Raw genomic sequence first — 24,324 nt, 5'->3', positions numbered from 1 at the left:
TTTCGAGGTGATCGGACTATTATTGCGACCTACAGAGCAGCTACAAAATCGGATAAAAATTATGTTTTTGGTCCATTTCTGCCGCTAAATATTTCACGATCATCACCAATTAAAATAGCGATCTATTCTGATGTGAAACCGACCTCCATACCAAATTTCGTGACGATCGGTACATAATTGCGGGCTGTAGTTTGATTACAATTTATAATGGACAGACGGACACACGGACGGACGGACACACATCTCAAAATCGCTTTATCTCGCCGAGATATGAAGATTGGTATACCACATTGGGGGTCTCAGACGAATATTTCGCGGTGTTACATGAATTTTTAACAAAACAAACTTATAATACCCTTTCCACATAGTGGTGTAGGGTATAAAAAAATAAATAAAGAAAACACATTATTCCATATTTTTTTCAGAATATTTCATGGTGGAGTGTATAAAATGTTTGGGCCGGCAGATCTTAATGTTTTTTTTACTTCTTTCTTTCTTAATAAGTTAGAGAGTTATTTGAATTTGGCTGAAGTGTTGAGGTCGGAGCTGTTGATAGGCCATTACTCCTAGTATTGGATTGAATCGTGGCCTGAGGTTATATAGCCAAGTGATTGATATTATTTTATTTGTTTATTTTTTTATGTTACAAACAAAACAATTGTACAACCGGTTGTACGATTGTTGTCCAATTGTCCAACCGACACACATTGTAATTTTCAGCGACATCTGACGCATCATAGCGAGCAGTTATTTAAAATGCCTAAAAGTATGCAAGTTTTTGAGAAAACACTTATACATATTTTTTCGCTAGAATTAAACAATCCCAACAAACTAAATAGTAGTAGTTAGTGAGTGAGACGAAATTTATATGGATATTTGGGTTGATACTCGAGAAGATCATTCCTATTTTGTTAACTATGGACGGCGGGAATACAAACGTTAAACATGGCTTGAAATAACTTTGAAGACATGGGGCTAAAAAAAACAGCCTCTTAGTCGATATGAATATGTGTCAGTAATATGGTGGATTTAGTAAATCATTTACATGGTCAAATAATGGAGCACAGGCTTTAGTAGTTTTTATGTTGTATTTCTCTTTCGAGATCGAGATCAAAAAGTTTTTTAACATATACAAAAGAAAAATACAAAAGAAATTGTCACACTTATCTCTAAGCATGAGGTAGCTTTGTACTTCGTGATGGTACACCTCAGATGTGTTAGGCTATTCGCCTTCCCAAAATTTCTTAAATACATAATCGATTTTTCTATTGAAATTGAATATAATCGGAAGTGTTACTATGTTCAAGTTTGGGCCAATGTCAGACAAACTTTGATAGTATCGTGCACAACCGCTATTAGTTTGGTCATCGAAGGATTTCTTTTAGGAATTTAGTGTAATTATGTCACGAAGTATGGACTGGCGCACAAAACAAATATACCGTAAGAAATGCAAAACTATCCTCGAAATGTAATATTTTTGGCCTTGTAGGCTTTTTGTTACATAAATGAAATAAATAAATAAATAAAAAATAAAAGCCTTTAAGCTACATTTACACGGTGGTTTGAACTTTTGTGTGTGTGGCAGGAAGGAGTTTTCCGATATAAACCATTTTGGAATTAGACGTACATTTAGAAGAAATGTTACAACTTGCAAAGTTTCGGCCACCTCGGATAAATTATGAGTCCATCTAGTCATATTGTAATCACTGTAGCGTCCGAAAAATTTTTATTTTTACCATAGGCAGCTCAAGTTCGAAGATGGGCTATATCGAACAATGTTTTGGTACAGCTACCATATAACAGTACTTCCCGATTTTCGATATTTTTAGGATTTTATCTAAAATTTCTGGTTCTCAGTAGTCATGATAAATCGTCAAATATAGTCCCCACATAACGGTAGCTCCTGATTTTCGACATTTTGAGGATATTAGCTACATTTTTTGACGAAATTTCCCCTTAATTTGGCATTTGAGGTTCCCTGGAAATGGCTTCACGGGACCGAAAGCCTTCATTGAAGACATTTCCTTCGCATTTAACCGACATTTTCTATTTATCGAGGTATGAATTACCGAGATTCTACTGTACTTTACATTGTACAACATTACATTGGAGCGCCAAAGTCTTGCACAGTCAACCCAGGGATTATATGTTGTCGTGCATTAACTCCGAGACTCACCCCAGAATCCACTAAATTATCCACTGCTGTTTATTTATTTCGCAGCTGTAAAAAAGTAAAACAAAAATATGAAAAGTAAAATATTTTTTTGGCCTTATTAAGGCGAAGGTCATTTATAATGACATTGAATTAATTCTCTTTCGAGTTGAGCTCTTAGACCTTAGATATACATTGAAAAATTAGGAGTCTACCGTAGACCCACGCATCCAACTATTACGCAACGTTTCACGGGTGGTTAAGCCGATCTTCAGGCGTATTAGGATGTTGTTTTTGTGGCAGAGGAAGGCAAAGCTTGGTAACTAGTATATATATCGCACTCAGAACTAGTATATATGGCTCAGAACGCTAAGGCCTAACAGCTCAACTCGAAAGAGAATTAATAAAATAGTTTTTGTTTGAATGCTCACCCTCCGATTTGTTTGCCATTTGATCATAAAACGCCAAATATGCAATTTTATTGCTCCCCTGAGCTATCTTTATTTCAATAGTAGTGAATGCCAACATTCAAATGGCATATAAAATCATTAATCTTCATTCCAAGGAGTGTCACAAAGATGGATTTATCTTAATCACTTATCTAGTTTTATTAGTTAATTAACATTCCTTAAATACGTTAGGCAATTGTGCATTTTCATTTTTATTTAACGGCGTATAAAACTGAGGTCATTATTATTATTTTTATTATGGCCAAGTTGTATTTTTTGCACATTATAGTACCGGTTAATTGAATCGGGAGAAAAAAAAATGAAAATCATGGTTGGCTAATTAGCTAAGAAATTACAAGTGTTATATTCAAAAGTAAAGAGTAGAAAATTGACACTGAGTGGAAGTTGGCTGTGTCATCGTTCTCTTCTCGTATGTAGCCTAGAATTGTTTGTACGATGAAATGGAAAGTAAATTAACTAAGCAAAAAAAAAAACAAATAATAATATAAATATAGAATGCCAATGAAAATTAAAAAGATTTCCATGATGTATGTATGTTCCTCAATTTGAATTAGTTTCTGGCAAGTTTAGCAATACATTTTCTAAAATAAGAACAATTCTCGTATATAAGTATATGATATTCAATGTTATACTACAAATGTTAAAGAATATCTTCTCTGGTAATTCATGGAGACAATTTTTTTATTATAAAACCCTTTCCATTAATTTGAATAATAAGAACCAAGAATTTTATTTAATACATTATATATCTTCAAAAAGGTTTTTTTTGCGTATTTATCCTAAATTTACATATTAAAAACTGATACAATTTCTATTAATATTACACTATGCAACACTGAACCCTCCCCTAGAAAAAAACAGCATACAATGAAAAAACGAAAGAAAAGAAAAACAACCCCCTCTTTGACGAACCCCGCAAGCGTTTTAAGGACCATGATCTGCGAATCTGCACCTGGAATGTTCGCACTCTTTATAGAGAAGGTGCAGTCTTCGCATTGGCAGACGTACTTGAAAAGTACAAGGCCGATATTACTGCCATACAGGAAATACGATGGATTGGGAAAGGCGTCACAACAACACCTTAAGGTGACGCACTGTATTATAGCTGCCATGACGTAAAGCATGAGTTTGGTTGCGGATTTGTAGTTAGTCGGAGACTAAAACATCTGGTATCCAGTTTCACTCCAGTGAATGAAATACTTGCTGCAATTCGAATAAAAGCTAAATTCTTCAACATCAGCTTTATTTGCGCTCATGCTCCCACTGAAGAAAAGGACGAACAGACCAAAGATATATTTTACGAGCGCTTAGAAGAAACATATGACAATTGCCCTGCCCATGACATTAAAATCATTCTAGGCGATTTTAATGCCAAAATTGGAAAGGAGAATATCTTTGGCCCAACAGTCGGGAAATTCAGCCTCCACAGTGAAACATCTGACAATGGTATGAGGCTTTGCAGCTGCAAAAAACATGGTAGTTAGCAGTACCAGATTTAATCATCTCGATATTCATAAGGGCACCTGGCTGTCTCCAGATCAGAAAACAAGAAATCAAATTGATCATGTTGTGATAGATGGAAGACATTCATCAAGCGTGTTGGATGTAAGATCGTTCCGAGGCGCAAACATTGATTCGGACCACTACCTTGTTGCAGCAAAGGTACGTACCCGTCTAAACGTTGCAAATAAAGCACGAACAGACACAACGCGGAAGTTGGACATCGATAGGCTGCAATCACAACAGATAGCCACAGCATATTCCACTCAACTAGCCCAATTGCTTAATCAAAGCACTCCTCATCCCGATAACATATCAGCGCAATGGCAAAGCATTGCCCACTCCATGCAAACAGCCGCAAAGTCCATACTTGGATACCAGAGGCCTCCACCAAGGAATACATGGTATGATCAGGAGTGTCGTGCTGCCACCGAAGAGAAAAATGCGGCATATAGGGCTACTTTACAATCCGCAGCTACGCGTAGCGCACAAGAGAGATACAGGGAGAAAAGGAGAGAGGAGAAACGTCTTTTCCGCAGGAAAAAGAGAGAGATGGAAAAGCGGGAGTGTGAAAAAATCGAGATGTACAGTAGCCAGAATAAAGTCCGAAAATTCTACCAAAGAGTCAAGCATCAAACTGATGGCTTTGGTACAGGCACATCCTCCTGTAGAGACCAGCAAGGTAATTTGGTAACTGATACAGATAGTGTACTCAGGATATGGAAAGAACATTTTTCAAAACTGTTGGTATCCAATAGCAGCGAAGACGACGAAGATACCACAGTCCCAATCCCAGAAGATGGTATTGAATGTATACCGCCCAGCCAAGATGAGGTAAAGACAGCAATAAATCGGTTGAAGAATAATAAGGCAGCAGGAGCCGATGGCTTACCAGCCGAGCTGGTCAAAACCGGAGGCGACACGCTGATAAGGTGTATTCATCAGCTAGTTAGCACCATCTGGCAGGAAGAACGAGTACCCGACGATTGGAACCTGAGTATCCTGTGCCCCGTCCACAACAAGGGAGATAAGACTGTATGCTCTAACTATAGGGGCATAAGTCTACTCCCTATTGCCTACAATATCGTGTCAGGGATATTGTGCGAACGACTAAAGCCTATTGTCAACAAGATAATTGGACCATACCAATGCGGCTTTAGACCTGGCAAGTCCACCATTGACCAGATATTTACCCTGCGGCATATCCTGGAGAAGACCCAAGAGATGCAGATCGACACCTACCACCTTTTTGTCGATTATAAAGCAGCCTTCGACAGCCCGCTGCGTTCAAAGGTATTCCAAGCCATGTCTGAATTTGGTATCCCCGCAAAGCTCATCCGTCTTTGCAAAATGACTTTAACTGACACGAGGTCCTCAGTTAAAATAGGAAAGAACCTCTCCGAAGAGTTTGGTACCAAAAGAGGTTTCAGACAAGGAGACAGCCTTTCGTATGATCTCTTTAACATCCTGCTGGAAAAGGTTATACGAGAGGCAAACGTCAAAAGAAGTGGCACAATCTACACCAATAGTCACATGTTACTTGCTTATGCTGATGATATAGACATCATAGGCCGATCAGTAAAAGAAGTAACTGATACCTTTATGAAGATCGAAGGAGAATCTGCTAAAGTGGGTCTGGCGGTAAACGGTGAGAAGACCAAGTTGATGGTGTCGACGTGCAATGCGTCCATTGAGCTCGGACCGACTGTGGAAGTTGGTTCCTATAATATTGAGGTAGTTAAAGACTTCGTCTACCTCGGCACCTCCGTAAACACAACAAACGACATCAGTTGTGAAATAAAAAGAAGAATTATATTGGCCAACAGATGCTACTTTGGTTTAAGTAAGCAGTTCAAAAACAAAGCCACATCTCGTCAAACAAAAATAACGCTCTACAAAACACTGATACTACCCGTGCTGATGTATGGCTCCGAAGCCTGGGTACTTGCGCAAGCAGACATGGCAGTGCTTGGTGTGTTTGAGAGAAAAATTCTTCGAAAGATCTACGGACCAATCTGCGTTGACGGTGAATATCGACGTCGCATGAACCACGAGCTGTATCTGCTGTACAACGACATCAATATTGTTAAACGTATCGAGATGCAGCGATTGCGTTGGCTAGACCATATCATAAGAATGAGCGATGATGACCCCGCTAAAAAGGTGTATAAACACGGACCGCTTGGCGGTGCACGCAGAATTGGCAGGCCAAGGAATAGATGGCGCAAACAAGTGGATGATGAGATGAAAAGGCGCGGTATTCCAGAAAGCGAAGCAACAAATAGAGAGAATTGGAGATCTTTTCTTAGTTCGGCCTATAGAACAAATCGCTCATTTACTCAAAGAGTGACACATTTCAAAAAATCAAGTTTCGAGAAAAACGCGTTTTAAGTTGTTGATTGAAATTTGACTTCCCAACTTAAAAAGATTATTACGCAACAACTGAAATAACTAGTTGGACCATATTTTGCAGAGAACTAGCCAGATATCAGTGTTAAATTTCTATGCAAGATCAAGCATGACTTGAAATGTTTTAGTGCTTCATAAATGCAAACAACTTTTTTGATGATTTATGCCAAACTCATAGAAAATAAGCTGTAACTCGTTGAGTTTTAGAGATATCAACTTGAAAATTTGACACCAGATAAAGTAGAAGTCGTAGAAAAAACAGAAATTGCTAACTCAAAAAACCCATTTTTTGAGTTATGCCACTCTTTGAGTAAATGAGCGAAATGTTCTGTAATGGGCCAGCTAAGTAAGTAAATACGCAACACTGAAAATGCAAACAACTTCTAGTATGCATTTTTTGAAAGTACATATTTAGACTACAAAAACCCTAGTAGGGTTTTGTCCTGTCAGATCCAGTTCGGATTTTATGGCCTCATCTAAACCGGGCTAAATCTACACTTTTTTGCATTTATCAGGCCTTTATCTCAGAAACGAATAGAAATTTGGCCTTGCTTTTGAAATATTGTAGCCCTAAACTACTAGAACTTATCTTTAAAAAAACACATAAGAAAAACTCCATCTAGGGCATCAAATTCTATAAAATATACAAAAATTTTACATAATTGCTGAAATTCTGGTCAGTATCGGCTAAACAATTGGGAGTTGAACCAAGTAACCTTTTGCAAAAATCTTCCAAATAAAGTTCTCAACAATTCTTTAGAACATCTAAACTCTAAAATGCTTTCTTCATATTGTTTCAGCGGTATTTTGCATTATATCTTTTACAACACGTAATTCAAACACAGTTCACACCAACAGTTTATTCTCGCATTTCGTATTTCACTACATTATTGACATTTTTATTAAATCGTCGTTGAAAAATGTACTGAAAACAACGGCATAGAGGTATTTTACAACAATGACATGTAATACTTCTATAAAGGTGGTGTCTTAGTACATGCCGTTCGGACCCGGTGATAAACAGTAGGTCCCATGTACACCCCGATTCATTGATATGAGACAAGGCTCTCTTGTACCTATGGGGATGTTTGTTGAACAAATATATTTTATACATTTCTAATAAATATTCCTAAATTGGAAAATTGACATTGTTTAGCCCCTTCTGCTACATATTTAAATTTTCTTTGAATATCAGGTTTCTTTTTGGAATATACCTAATATAAATAAATATATAAGCCCGACATAAGACACAAAGTACATTTTGAAAAAAAGGTGACGAAGCTACCCCATGCTGCAATATATGTATATAAAATCCAATTGGACAATTAATACGCTAGGACTCCACTTAATTTGCATGACAGAGACAATTTATAGAATGAACGGAAGATGTGGTTCTCTACACAAAACCCATTATATATTATGGGTAATTTACACGATATGTTTTTTATATACAAAATGTATATGCAAAGTGTCAGCACATATGTAAAATAGCATATCGTTAGGCAGTAGGCCCGTTATCTAGCAGACACATTATTGAAATTGAATCAGGGCAAAGGTCAGTAGTTCTTTTTCCATAAACATATATTTTTCATACAATAGTAGTGGTCCATTTCACCCGCTAAATAATATCAGATTATCATCCAAAATTGTAGGCATCTTCTTTAACCTAAACTCTTACCTCGTGCAAAATTTTGTGACTATTGAGCTATAATTGCGACCTCTAGCGTGTTTATGATTACACTGCAAAAAATAAGTTGATATATTAGGCTGTAACTCTGTTCACTGATCATGTACACCAACACAATTGGTATCAGTAGAAAGACCAAGAGTTCTTTTTCCAAGTAAGAAATAAAGACATAAGCTGTATATTAAAAATTTTCACATTTTCACACAAAAGTTGTGGTCCATTTAAATCTCTAAATATTACCTGATCACCATCTCAAATTGCAAGCTTCTTTTTGTCATATACTCTTACCTTATTTCGAGGCGATCGGACTATTATTGCGACCTACAGAGCAGTTACAAAATCGGATAAAAATATGTTTTTGGTCCATTTCACCCGCTAAATATTTCACGATCATCACCAATAACAATTGGTGTCTATTCTGGTCTAAGCCCGACCTCCATGCAAAATTTCGACCCGCAGTTTGATTACAATTTTTAATGGACAGACGGTACCTACACCACATGTACCTGACATCGCTGCATTTTACTTATTTTTATGTCAATTCATTCACCAACGATGGACACGAAAAGAGCGATGAAAGAGAAATACTTGTTAAACTAGAGAGAAAAGAGAAAGAACTATATCGCTCTCGGGACTATTTGGAATAGAGTTGGGTAATCTAGTTCCTTGTACTAGTTCCAAAACGTATGAGTAACATCATGAAATGTAACGTGTAATATTAAGTATACGAAGTTTGTTGAAAGAAAAAAATGTGGGCCATTGGAACTGCGAAGAAACTAGATAGTTCCATATAGTTCCTTTGGCACAACTCTAATTTAGAACGAAGCAAACAGAAAGGACGCTGAAATACAAAAATTAATTGAACTACATAATATGAAATAATAATAATAATAAAAATAATAATAATAATAATAATAATAATAATAATAATAATAATAATAATAATAATAATAATAATAATAATAATAATAATAATATTAATAATAATAATAATAATAATATTAATATTAATATTAATATTAATATTAATATTAATATTAATATTAATATTAATATTAATATTAATATTAATATTAATATTAATATTAATATTAATATTAATATTAATATTAATATTAATATTAATATTAATAATAATAATAATAATATTAATAACAATAATAATAATAATACATATATGCTGAAATCAACCAATGTTTGGGATTCGTTATGTCGTCTATGTTATTTTAAATTTCAAACAAGTGTTGTTAGTTCGTTCTTGCTTTCAACATTTAAATTCTTAGCTGGACAATGAAACAAGCCTAGCTTGCTTATTTTGTGGCTTACAGAAGTAGGTGTTAGTTAGTAAAGCAACAACAGTGCAAAGATAAACATGGCATCAAATTTAAAATTTCTATTCGGATCGGGAATAATACTGGGTCTTGTACTCATGAGTTTTGGTAATAAATAAATCAATAATTACTTAATTAGATATAATAATAAAATATTATAAAAATAATTATTATAAAATGCTCGTATATAATTTGTGGACATTTGGTGGAAAAATAAACAAAACAACCAAAGGCAAAAAAATTAACCTCAACTCTAAAGTGACAAAAATCCATGAACTATCAATAACATATTACATAACATTGTGAATCGAAAAACATTTGTGAATTATTTGTTTAAAAGTTTTCACCCTGAAGGCTATGGCTTCGAAACTTCAACAAGACATCAAATCACATCCCTTCTTAGAATGTCGGCTAAGCCTTCAGGCAAATGCAAGCCATATATTCAGAAAATTTTGGCTGTGTATAAGATTACCACAAAACAAGTGAAAAGAATCAGTTAGGGTTGTCGACAGCCCATGGGCTATATCAAAATGTGGGCCGGTATAGCCCATTTTCAATACCGAACATCCTAGGAGAAAAAGAAACTTGTATATGAAATTATAAAGTTCTAGCTCAAAAATTGCGAGCTGTATCTTGTTTTCAACATACGACCGGACGGACATGGTTATATCGACTAAGAATGTTATGCTGATCAAGAATATATGTGTGTATGTACTTTATAGGGTCTCAGACGAATATTTCGATGTTTTACAAACGGAATGACAAATTCAATTAGACCCTCCATACATATTATGGTGGAGGGTATAAAAAACCTTTTTGGTGACAAAAGAAGTTTTGACGGTTTCCAATGTAAATTTAAATTTTATCACCATTGGAGGAGTAGTCCGGGTAATGCCGTCCACTTTTCCGATTGTGTTTTTTTAATAGCAAAAAAGTAAAACTACACCTTGCACTCAGAAGGTCTGCGGTTAAATCCCAGACTAGAACATCTAATCGTCGGCGGCAAGTCGCCTCAGCGTAATGCTGGCTTACATTTCCTGAGTATTTCAGTCCTGAAAAACTTCTCTTATAGTGGTCTCGTAAGACACTCCGTTCCGACTCGGCAATAAAAAGTATGTCCCATATCATTGAGCTAAACGAATCGGGGTACACTCATTGATATAATAAAAAGCTCCCTTGTTCCTTCGGGGATATTGAAGGAACATATGTATGTATGTAAAATAGTACATATATATTGTCTAGGTGAAAGCACGAAATTTCCCCTTTGTGTCCGATATAATTTTATTCTCCTTACTTTCCTCGATAATGTACACGGTGCTCTTGAACCAACTTTAAATGAAAGGAGTTTACACCTGGGAAGTTTTTGCGGATCAGAGATGAGAAAAAATCAACAAAATCGCGGGAACGCGATCATCGTTTTAAATAAAATAAGTCGGTCGAAGTTCCCATTTGTAGGGGTTTTTTCAGTTTTCACGATTTTGCTGAAAAACCGCAAGCCCTATCATAATGGAAACTAAAATAAAAATATATTGTAGCAGTCTCTACAAGATTGTCCTTTATGATATTATCTTACGTTTTACCATTTTTGAGATATAGAAGTTAAAATTTGGACAATTCACTGACTGTATCGTCTCCTTATAAAAAAAAACAAGTAAGAAAGTATCAGTCAGCTGAGCCGACAGAGATATACCCTCAGCCACGTACCCGAAGAAAAAAGTTAACACCATACTTCTGTAGGGTTTTTAGCCGTTGGGAAAATTTTCCATGATGGAAAGGGCCGCAAAAAACTACATGTTGCAAAAAAATTCAGAATGATCCAAGATGAGTGCATTTTTTCCAAACTTTGGGTAGGATGTACCCGTAGGAGTGATCCGATGTAGTACATATTCGGACCTAATACAAATCTGTAGGAAATAATTTTTTTCTTTATTAGTCTATGGACATTTGGGTGCCACCGTGGTGCAATGGTATGCACACCCGCCCTGCACGCTTAAGGTCGTGGATTCGATTCCCCGGCCAGTCAACATCAAACAACTATCAAAGGTGGCAAAATACCCCTCAGTAATGTTGGCGACATTTTCTGAGTATTTCAGCCTTGTATAACTTCTCTACAAGTGGTGTCTTAGACACGCCGTTCGGACTCGGCGATAAACAGTAGGTCCCATATCATTGAGCTAATATGAATCGGGGTGCACTCATTGATATGAGAGAAGTCTCCTCTGTCCCGCCTGGGATGTTTGTAGAACAATTATTATTATTATGTCTATGGATATTTTCCTTACAGACTATATAATTAAAAATGTTGTACTTAATTTTCTGAATTTAAATATACTAAAATTTTACTTTTCAATTTACAAAGTTTGAGCTAAATCGATTTCTCTCTTAAAGGGTTATTTTACACATTAGCCAGTTTAGGTGGTGCCGGTAGGATTTTCTGGCTGCATCAAAAATCAAAGCGATTCGAGAGCAGGCCTTAAACTGCACTTAAGCAACATTTTGTGTGGGAGGTACCCGAAAGAGTGGACCAATAGGGTCCATATTGGAACCTCATCTATGTCTGGTAGAAATGTCACGATGTGCAAAGTATTAGTCCATACTTTCAGTTACTCCCTTCAAGAGTTATCGTGCGGACAATTTTTCCGAACATTTTTGAACTTTTGTGGGGGAGGTACCTGAAGGAATGGACCGATATGGCCCATCTTCGAACTTAAATCAAATCTGGACAAAATATTTCGATACCCAAAATTTGAACCGAATCGATTGATCCGTTCGAGAGTTATCGTGCGCACCTGCCAGCCAGCCAGACGGACAGACAGACAGACGGACGGACATTGCTAGATCGACTCAAAATTGTCTGAAACGGATATCGTACAAACATACTTGGGGTCTAAAACCATTATTTCGATGAGGCACATTTTTGGCCGTATCAAAGTGTAAATACCCTCTTTAGCCTAAAGGCTGGGGGTATAAAAACTCATATAATCGAGGTTGCAACATTGTTTCGCTTAAAATCTCTCGTGAAATTTTGGTCAATTTTGGTTATGGTGTTTTATTTCATGTGACCATAAAATCGTCAAATCGTAATTTTTCGATTTTGGTCCAAAAAATCTTCAAAATGACGATAAATCGTCAAATTCGGCCCCCATGTTTGGAAATAATGATTTCTACCATCTGGAGATACCAAATAAATACCAAATTGCAGCAAAATTTACGGTGAAATGTGGTCTAACTACACAAAATATCTTATATGTATGTGGAGGTATAGTTATGAGGACAATATTCAGTGTAATAATATTCATACTTATAAGTAATATCTGTAAAAATTATAGCCGCTTATCTCAATTAGTTTAGGAGTTATTAATTTTCCCCCGCTAGACATGGATTTCGCCTCAGCCTAATCCTGGCATACATTTCCTGAGTATTTCAGCCATGAAAAACTTCTTTAAAAGTGGACTCGTAAGACACTCCGTTCCGACTCGGCAATAAAGATATGTATGTCTCATATCACTGAGGTAATACGAATCGGCGTGCAGTCATTGATATAATAGAAGGCTCCCTTGTTCCTTCGGAGGTATATGTATCAGAGGTCCGCAAAATGCATATAAAAGGCACACTCTATTGCCTTTTCCCAAAAGCGAATAGTGCAGTGCCTTGCATATAAAAAATATGAATGTGCAAAAAGCAGATTCACCCCAAACAATGATTCACTGCTTTAGTGCATGCTTGCTTGCTTTTACATTTGTATTCACACGATTCGCAAATGCAGTATGCACAATACTGCATACCACGACACAGTATCGTACCATCTTCTGTTTGAATAAATGAAAACATTTGCCAAATTTCGCTTTTTCTTTGAGTTTCTTTAATAATAGGATAAACTAAACTAGTAATTTTTTATTTATTATTGTCTCTTTAGGACGAAGGCCATTATTTTATGAAAGTTTTTAATTAATTAATTGGATTAATCGAGCTAACATGGCCTAAAGAGTTTTGTATTGAAAAATGAATTCTAGCGAAATACCACACACTCAACCATTATGCTACGATCGTTTCGCCTGGTGGTTTAAGCCAGGCTCATCAGGCGTATTTGAATGCTAATGGCTAGAAGACAAAGGCTGATTTTGATAACTTCTTTCATAAAATAATGGCCTTCGTCCTAAAAAGACAATAATAAATAAAAAACTTCACAGCAGAGCCCGGCTGCCCCGGCTGAGGTTTGAACCTGGGTCCTCTTCAACAAACAGACAATGTTGTCGAGATCTCAGCATTCTAAGCCACTGCCAATGTATCATATCAACAAACTAGTCGACATGATGCCAATGTATCAAAAGTGTATCAAAAAGACTTCAATAAATACTTCATAATTACAAAATTGTAAAAATGTTTGTATAAATAGAAGTTATCAAAATCAGCCTTTGTCTTCTAGCCATTAGCATTCAAATACGCCTGATGAGCCTGGCTTAAACCACCAGGCGAAACGATCGTAGCGTAATGGTTGAGTGTGTGGTATTTCGCTAGAATTCATTTTTCAATACAAAACTCTTTAAGCCTCGTTAGCTCGATTAATCCAATTAATTAATTATAAACTAGTAATTGTTTTATTGTCTCAACATTAATTTTTTTATGTTTATTAACGTATAAATTTGACCAGAAATATCTACTGCTTTATGTAATGCAACGTGCTTTTTCGAAGGCAGCGTGCAAAAAAAAGGCAACGAGCTCTTGTAGTGTGTTGTGTATGTGCAATTTGCACACACTCATGAAAGTAAAGGCAAAGCAAGCAATAGCATTAAACAGAGATGGCAATAGCAAGCAATGAAAAAAGCACGAAATCGCGAATATGAATTAAAAGCGAGTGGCATTTTGCGGACCTCTGATATGTATGTATGTAAAATAGTGCATATTTATTATGCTACCCCCTTGTGGCCGCTATAATTATACCCTCCACCTCAATATGGAGGGTATAATTAAATTTGTCATTCCGTTTGTAACACATTGAAATATTCATCGGTGACCCTGTAAAGTATATATATTCTTGATCAGGGCAAAATTCTAAGCCGATATAAATTTGTGCGCCTGTCCGTCTGTACGTCCGTCTGTTGAAATCAAGGTACAGCTCGAAATTTTTTATATAGACATTTGTAATTTGTTATAGAAGTTTCTATTACTACTAGGATGTTTGGCATTGTAAATGGGCTATATCGGTCCACGCTTTGATATAGCCCCCATAGGACTGTACCGCCCGATTTTCGGTATTTTGAAAGCTTTAGCCTCAATATTTCACCGAAATGGCTGAAATTTGGTATTTATTCTTCGTTGTGGGTTTAAAACTTTCCCCCAGAAATTTATCCGTACCGTCCACGCCTTAATACAGCCTCAATCGATTTTCAGTATTTTAAAGGTTGTGGCCACAATAACCCATCGAAATGGCTGAAATTTGGTATTGAGTCATTGATAGGGGTATTCAACTTTCCCCTCTAAATTTGTCTGCATAGGTCCACATCTTTATATTGTCCCCATAAAACGTTACCTCCTGATTTTCGGTATTTTGAAAGTTATTTGGTTGGTATTTAGTCTACGTTGGATGTAAAAACCTTTCCGATTGAAATTCGTCGGTATATGTACACGTTTCGATATAACCCCCATAGAACGGTACCTTCCGATTTTCGAATTTCTGAAGGTTGTGACGTCAATATCCCACCGAAATGACTGAATTTTTTATTTAGTCTTCCATAGGATTATAAAATATTTCAGAAGAAAATTATCTGTATCAGTGTCCACGTCTTCCTACATACATGAAAACATACCTCACGAATTTCGGTATTTAAGGTTAGCCACATTGTTTTACCGAAATAGCTGAATTTTGGTATTTAGTCTTTTTCTAAAACGAAAGGAAACTAATTTTCTATTTCACTGCAATATAACTCATGGTGGAGGGTATAACAGTTCCGCCCGGCCCACAGTGGTTCCACTTATTGCCCAAAAATAAAAAAAAAAACTGAGTATCAAATTTTTGGACCTTTTTTATTAGTTATTAGTTTTTGCTTCTTTCGAACGCGATCTGGTTAAAAATAGCTCCAAAAGTCGGAACATTTGATTACTATTTTTTGTAGTAAACACAACTTACAATTTATGTCTAAGTAAATATATTCAAAATATCGCGAAACTAATACCTATTGCAAAATATTATAGTGGATTTGAAAGGATGAGGTAATAGCTTAATTTGCTTTAATAAATAATGTTTTAACGTGTTGTGGAATTCCAGTAAGATGTATGTTTTCCTAATGTATTTTGTAATGCCAGTACTATCTTTTACATAAATAAGATCTATGGTTTTAGATATGATGCCCACCAGTGCCCACCTCGGGAATAATTTTCCGATGTAGATCATGGGTTGAAGATTATCAAGTATTAATATCAGCTGTCATCTAGTGCTAGACTTTAAATGGTGCGTCGCAGACTAAAGCTGCCCTAGAATACCGTTTCTACGTATATATTTGAGTATAATTCTGATATCTGACCACGTACATTAACATAATTGACATCAACGGAAAGGTCAAGAAGTTTTCTTCCAAATACGTCTTACGTGAGCTGTACGTGTCTTCCAGAAAGTACGCCAATTTTCAGACAAATATTTAAAACGCTAAATTGGTTGGTTTTTATGATGTTTTGGAGAGTGTTCTGTTTCCACATGCCTATTTTTGCATTATAAGGTATTCGGTATTTTTTATGACATGTAGTATTTAGGGATAGGTAAGTCGACTTTCGGTTAATCGATTTTTTGCAGTCAAAAATCTAAAAATCGTAGTCGACTTTTGTCTGGAAGGAAAATCGCATAATCGATTATCTTGTATCGAGTTTCGAGTTTGACCATAGATTGTTGACTTGGCGGTTTTACACTTTTGGCGGTTTTACAGTTTCAAAAGAAAACTCGAAAATCGACGAATAGTCGATTATAATCGATTTTTTGCGGTTATGAAAAAGTCGAAAGTCGAGTTTTAAGACAACTGAAATAATCGCAAGATCGAAAATCGCATTTTTAGATTTAGACCATAATCGAATAGTCGAAAAATCGATTATTGCTTTCCATTACCTATCCCTAGTAGTATTAACAGCATAAAACAATTCATATTGTACACCACCACCCGAGGGGATAGAGGAGAGAATGCCACGCTCATGGTTTCGTAAAACAATGTGCGCAGCACCACAAAGCTGTAACCAGCGAATTAACTTGATACTTGTACTGGAAATATTCTTGGCCACTTTCTCCATACAAGTGGATCCACTGTGCGGGCGAAATTAAGGCCGTTCTTACTTGCTTCTTTTTAAATTTTGATCATTTTAGCTAAAATTTTTAACCGAACTAGCTGTTATTTGACATTGGAGGTTCCCAGTGGTCGCAAAACTTGTACACCAACAAAAGTTTAACATAGGTTCTTGTTTTGATATAGCCCGTATATAACCAACGGTACCTTTCGATTTTCGGTATTTTGTGGATTTTAGCTACAGTTTTTAGCCGGACTGTATCTAATTTCACATTGGAGTTTGACATTGGCCGCAAAACTTTTACATTAAAAATTGTCAACATAGGTCCATGTTTGGTATAGCCCCCGTTAACCTCCCGATTTTCGGGATTTTAGCTACAGTTTTTAATTGAACTATATTTACTTTTACATTTGATGTTCCCAGTTGTCTATGTTTTGGTATGGCCCCCATATAACTGTACCTCCAATTTAACCGAAATGGCTGTAATTTGAAATATTAGTTTCCCAGTGGTCACAAAACTTCTGCACTAAAACAAAGGTAAACACTTTGATATAGATCCCATATAAAGGTGTCTCCCGAATAAAGACATTTTTAGGTACATTTCCTGACCTACAGTTTCGTGCAAGATAATAGCAGTGCGAAACTGCTACCTACGAAAATTGCAATAATACATTCTATAAATCCTTAATGGATTTAAATTTGGGTGCCACCGTGGTGCAATGGTATGGGCACCCGCCTCGCATGGTGAAGGTCGTGGGTTCGATTCCCCGGACAGTCAACATCAAACACTTTTCAACGGTGGCAAAATACTCCATTTTCTGAGTATTTCAGCCTTTGTAAAACTTCTCTACAAGTGGTGTCTTAGATATGCCGTTCGGACTCGGCGATAAACAGTAGGTCCCATATCATTGAGCTGATATGAATCGGGGTGCACTCACTGATATGAAAGAAGTCTCCCTTGTCCCTTCTGGGATGTTTTTTTGGAACAATTATTATAATCCTTAAAGGAATTTAATTATATTCATCAGGCGAATGCTTATAAGGTTCCAGACCTCTCGGGCTAAAATATTTTACATAAATATGCAACTATTAAGAAACACCATTGATGTTTTCTGCTCAGGAAGGTTTTTTCGTGTGCAAAATAATATCAGTGCAAGTAAGCCAAGTAAAATGAACATGTTAAAAGGTATTCATTTATAAGTTGTTACAGTTGAAAAGTATTTTCCAATGAAAATAAGAAGAAATACTAACAATATGTGCACAAATGTGGATCATAACTGCCTTTAGTGCATCATTGCAGCTTAGATGGTCATAAAATAATCGGTGGTATTTTCTCAAAAATTATTTGTAATGGTCGAAAATCATCGTACGTATCCTCAACTAATATCCATAGTACGGATGCTATTTTTGGAATTTAATGTAAAAATAATCTGATAAAGCGAAGGAAATAAGACCAAATCTTTTGGAAACATGCTAAAAACCACTTTTATGGATTGGTGTGTCTTCATTTATGTTATCCAGAACTATAGCTACAAGTTTGCCAAAAAGGAGAATCCAATCGGTTTCCGAGATATGAAACCAACAACTTATAAACATAAACTAAGATTAGCCGGTTTTAGACGAAGCCATAAAGGGAACTGCCCGTTGCAGATAGAAATTATGATGAATGTCTTCGCAGTAGTCTGGTAGAACTTCTCCGATTTGGTACGACATGCTTTCATAAATTAAGCAAAAAATAATTTTGAAATTAAAAGAAATCGTTGGGAGTTATGTCCGCGATTTTTTGGAAGATACGTCCGCTTTGCTTCATATATATATATATATATATAGTGTTTTTATAGAGCTATTTTGAAAGTATTTTCATTTGTTTACATAAAATGTGTATTTTATTAAATTGTGAATTTTTTTAGTTTTTAAAGATATTTTCAAAAATGTGTTTGTCTTCGGAAATTTTTTCAGAAATTTTTTCAAAAAATATACTTTTACGAAAACATTTCATTTTCTTAAAAATTGAAAATATTTTTGTAAAAAATTGCGCATTTTTTTTATTTTTAGAAATGGTATTTAGAGATGATATTTAAATACATTTTTTACATATTTTTAAAATAAATTTATAATTCTTTAAAATGGACAAAATTTTTTGTAAAAATCTCGCGATATTAAAAACAAAAAAAAAAATATAACCATCCGGGATAAAAATTTTGTTTAAAATTTGAGTATAGATCGATTTGTATTGGCTACTACTACTTATTTTTTCTTAAAAATGAAAAATCAATTATAAATTGTATTATGAAATAAAAAAATGTCTATGAAATTACAGTTATTTTTTCATTTTCTTATACATTTGAAATAAAAATTGTATTAAAAAACAATTAATATTAAAAATTGGGAGCTTTGTCCAATTATCTCCCAAAAATTTTGGGAGTTATGTCCGCAAACCAATCGTTTTGGTAGTTATGTCTGTTGGGAGTTATGTCACGGCACCGACTGGAGGTATATTTTCGCTGACAAGAACTACGCATTACATTAACTTGTTTTTTTCTCCTTTCCTCTCCATACTTCGGCCGTGAACTATGTTTTGCCACAGTCTGCTAAACTGACAAGTATACCGCTGTCTTCTCTTGGGTAGCAGCACTCCATGTCGTATTCCTTGGCCCTTTAACGTAGAAGTGTGAGATAACAGCGATGATATGTTACTTGGACGAGAAGTGTTTGCTTGCTTCTGTTGGCACTGCTGCTTTCCCACGACCAGTTTCCGTGTTGTGTCTTATTGATTTTTTTCTTTACACTATATATCTCGGTTTGCAACAGATTTTGTTGATAATTACATATGGTCTTAGTGAGTAGATAGTCCAAATCTATACTTAAGGTATATATGGGGATTTCTGAGTGAAATCGGACACTTTTTCAAGATGAGGTTTTTGATTTCCTTTATTTTTTGCTGTGGTGATGCTGCTGATTAACAAACATTTTAGTATATTTTCAGACTTTTTTTGACTAACGGTTCCATAGATATCGCGTCTTAAAAAATTCAAATTCTGTAAAAACTACATGCAAAGAAAGACTCATAACTTCTTTAATATTGGTCCAAATTGAAAAAATCTTTTTTTGTATGCTTTGTTGTTTTATCAGCTATTAAATAAAAAATAGCAAAAAAATTGCGCAGTGGGCTTGGATGCTATTTTCGCGATTTAATATTAAAAATCAATTTTTAAAGATGTTCGACCCCTTCGATTTTCTTTAAATTTTTTTGTATTAAACTACGTTCCATGGTAGAACAAGAAAAGGTAGCAGCAATACCCAGCTGACTGAACTGGGTTGTAGTGTTAGTGTCAAATTCCATTCGACATTTTATGTATTTATTTCTATGTTCGATGTATATTAGGGATATATATTTTTGAAGAACAAATTTATTCATCAGAAAAAAAAAACTATTTCCCATTAAGACGGCATGGTAGAACAAGAAAAGGTAGCAGCAATACCCAGCTGACTGAACTGGGTTGTAGTGTTAGTGTCAAATTTCATATGACATTTTATACATTTATTTCATTTATTTCTATTTTTTGAGAAAAAAAATATATCATTCGGAAAAAACCATTTCCCAGAAAGACTTCTTCATATCAATGATATGTAACCTCCTCCATGTTCGAACGATAAGCCGCGCAGTAAATCCCCGCTTGTAGAGGCGATAAAACGTTTGTTAATATGTGAGGTATTTTGTTAAAATTTAAAAAAATAAAGCCCTAATAAACATGTGCTTCTTTGATTTCTAAAACAAAACATTGAAACAGCTTCTCCTTTTTCTATGAATTTCCAGCGACCCCAAACTTTTCTGCAAGAATTCTACTTTCTGCGAGAATTTATGCATTTAGTGGAATGATGTGGAACCATAAAAATTGACAATGTAACGAATTTTCATTCATGTTTTCCAAAATATTCAACCAAATGTGAAAAATTATTAGTTTTTTAAATTCAAATAATTTATTGACATTTCCTTATTTTGTTTACATGTACGTTGACACTAAGGTTTACAAACAAAAACAAATTCCTTTGTGGTTGTTGTTCGAGTTGTATTTGTTGTAGTATTAACTTTACCTTGTATTTGTTCTACCATGTTAAGACGGCTTCATTTCATTGACATGTAACCTCCTCCAGGTCCGAACGACATGCCGCACACTAAAACACTGCTTATAGAGGCGGTACAATATTTGTTAATATGTGTGGTATTTTGTTAAACTTGAAAAGAATAAAGCCCTAATAAACATGTGCTTTTTTGTTTTCAAAAGCAAATGATTGAAACATCTTCTCTTTTTTCAATGAATTACCAGCGACCCGAAACATTTTTGCAAGTATTGTACTTTCTGCGAGAAATTATGCATTTAGTGGAATGATATGGAAACATTCAAATTGAAAATCTAACGAGTTTTCATTCATGTTTTCCAAAATATTCAATCAAATGTGAAAAATTATTAGTTTTTTAAATTCCAATAATTTATAGACATTTCCTTGTTTTGTTTACATTTACGTTGACACTAAGGTTTACAAACAAAAACAAATTCCTTTGTGGTTGTTGTTCGAGTTGTATTTGTTGTAGTATTAACTTTACCTTGTATTTGTTCTACCATGACTACGTTCAATTACAAAAATTTTAAGTCCTATGTGGTAATGGGATTCGGACGATTACTATTGTTTCTGAATTTTGTTAAAAATTGTCAATTCAATTTTTCCTTTATACCTTTGTCCAAAATTTATTATTTTATTAAAAAAATTAAAAATTTCATTTATAAATATTTGTTTTGATTTTATATTTATGCATTTATCTCAAACATTATAAAAACTGGGTCATTTTTCGATTTTGAAAATGCATCAGCGAAAATTCCATTAAAGCCCACTGTGCATTTTTTCTATTTTTTATGATAAATATATAATATATAATGATAAATATGTACTCTTAGCTTCAAAAATACAGGAAATACAAATTTTGGACAAAGGTGTTTAGGAAAAATTGAATTGACAAATTTTAAAAAAATTCAGAAAAAATAGTAATCGTCCGAATCCATAGGACTTAAAATTTTTGTAATTGAACGTAGTTTAATACAAAAAAAATTAAAGAAAATCGAAGGGGTCGAACATCTTTAAAAATTGATTTTAAATATTAAATCGCGAAAATAGCATCCAAGCCCACTGTGCAATTTTTTTTGCTATTTTTTATTTAATAGTTGATAAAACAACAACACATACAAAAAAAGATTTTTTCAATTTGGACCAATATTAAAGAAGTTATGAGTATTCCTTTGAATGTAGTTTTTACAGAATTTGACTTTTTCAAGGCGCGATATCTCTGGAAACGTTAGTCAAAAAAAATCTGAAAATATATTAAAATGTTTTGTTAATCAGCAGCATGACCACAGCAAAAAATAAGGGAAATCAAAAACCTCATCTTGAAAAAGTGTCCGATTTCACTCAGAAATCCCCATATGAAGTTCGAAGAGGAGGTACATACATTAGGGTGGGGCGATTTGAACACCACCACGGGCGCCTGGATTTTCTGATTATTGGGATTGTACTGACAAAAAAGTCCACTAGACCATATGTCTACGGTGAAAATCGAGCCCCCGGATTTTGACTTGAAATTTTTTTTCAAGGTTTTTTGGATATTTTGGCATATATGTAACAGTCAAAACTCTGAGATTTTCGATCCAACACAAAGACAACAATTGTAGCCAACACAATAATTAAGAACTCTCTAGTACATAGCAAAAGCATTGGAACGCTCCTTCAGGCAGTTATGGCCCCGAGAATGTGTACATTTTTCGAAAAATATCGATAAATTTGACTCAAAGTCAGTGGGTGGAAATTTCCTTTTGGAGATGAAAGCCCTTGGTGAGTGTACTAAGAACGCAAAAGGAAATTTTCGGGATAGATCAAGTTTCTGAGATATGGTTTGGCCAAAATATCCTTGAAAAAAATTTCAAGTCAAAATCCGAGGGCTCGATTTTCACCGTAGACATATGGTCTAGTGGATTTTTTTGCTCAGTACAATCCCAAGAATCAGAAACTCCAGGCGCCCATTATTACTTTTTTCCTTCTATAGAAATCGCCCCGGCCTAACATACATATATAGATACTTTTCTAATTATATCTGTCGAGTTGATGATAGAGGGACATAACACCTTTTTACTTCTTTGATTTTATTGTCATCACATTTAAATATGTATCTTTTTTAATTATCTTTTTTGCAGCCCAAAGTCAAGGCGGCTGGGGTGGCAATAGCGGCCAACCCGGTCAGTCGGGCCAACCCGGTCAGCCGGGCCAACCTGGAGAATGGGGAAATAATGGAGGAGCTGGTGGTCAAGGCAGTTACAGACCGTATGATAATAATGATCAACACAGATATCACCATGCTATGTCTTCATCAACAAGCTGGACACCCAGCGTTAGCATGCTGACATTTGGCGTATTGTCATCAATAATTATTGTTTTGGCAAACAATTTAAAATAAAAATTATTTTAATGTGATTTTTTGTATCAATGAATGAATAAATAAAATCAAGTAATTATTTTATTTACATACCGGTATTGTGGCGTGGTTGGTAATTATATTTGTTGTAATGTGAGGGTAATATGCAAATAACAATGTAGTAATTTGTTTAAATTTATTATTATTGAATGAATTGATGTTTGCTACCTGAGAATAATAAAATGACTAAATACAGTGGGGGAAATTGAGTAGGGAAAGAGTAAATGTTATACAGCAATCAGACATCTAGGTGCATTTGTAGAAGTTTTAAAACTAACTTCAACATTTAATATATTGATGTTTATTAATTAGCTATTTGGGGTCCGGAGGATTAAACCCAAATTTATTGTCCTGAGAAATTATTCAAGATAATCTATTTTTGAAATTTTTAAATATCAGTTCTTAATAACCGAAACCAAAATTTCTTCGCTAAAATATATTTCATTTATTGCTGTCTTATTAGGACAATGGTCATTATTTGTGAAATTTTATATTAATTTAATCAATCGACCAAAAACAGGCTGTGAGACTTTAAGTGTAATAATGTGTGAAATTTTAAATTAATTTAATTATTCGAGCTATGATGATCTTGGGGAAGTTGTATTGAACGCATTCGTTCCCTTAGAAGTTTACAGTAACAGGCTGTGAGACTTTGAGTGTAATAATGTAAATATTTTTTTATAATAATTAAAAGAAAATGTTACCAGAATTCCTGTACGCTGTGATTCATAAAATCTGTCCAATATCTCTCATATATAATTTATTCCCCGTAAATATACACCTTACCAACAACAACAACAGCAAAGTGTTTTCTACTGCAAGCTGGAATGCTGGCAATAAAACGTGCGCAACGTGCCAACACTTACTAAACAATTTTTCCAACTTGTCTACTACGAATAACAACTGTTTTTTTCTATTGTTTATTATTATTGTTTGAAGTCATTTCAATCAAAATGGAAATCTGAGAGTTAAAAAATTGAAACGTAATT

The 24,324-nt window shown here is 34.7% G+C and overlaps 1 protein-coding gene across 1 annotated transcript; it reads left to right on the top strand.

Moving 5' to 3' along the window:
• Positions 1-9,508: 9,508 nt before the first annotated feature.
• Positions 9,509-23,384, top strand: LOC141396817 (uncharacterized). Its single transcript, XM_073972479.1, has 2 exons — positions 9,509-9,657; positions 23,058-23,384. Exons 1-2 carry the CDS (start codon positions 9,591-9,593, stop codon positions 23,315-23,317), a joined length of 327 nt encoding a protein of 108 aa, XP_073828580.1. The 5' UTR covers positions 9,509-9,590; the 3' UTR covers positions 23,318-23,384.
• Positions 23,385-24,324: the final 940 nt, after the last annotated feature.

The sequence above is a fragment of the Musca autumnalis genome, unplaced genomic scaffold (assembly GCF_047663935.1).
Source record: "Musca autumnalis isolate F117 unplaced genomic scaffold, ASM4766393v1 scaffold_3, whole genome shotgun sequence".
NCBI classification, from domain to species: domain Eukaryota; kingdom Metazoa; phylum Arthropoda; class Insecta; order Diptera; family Muscidae; genus Musca; species Musca autumnalis.
The sequence above is the reverse complement of the archived record's forward strand: the minus strand, read 5'-3'. Positions and strand labels throughout refer to the sequence as shown.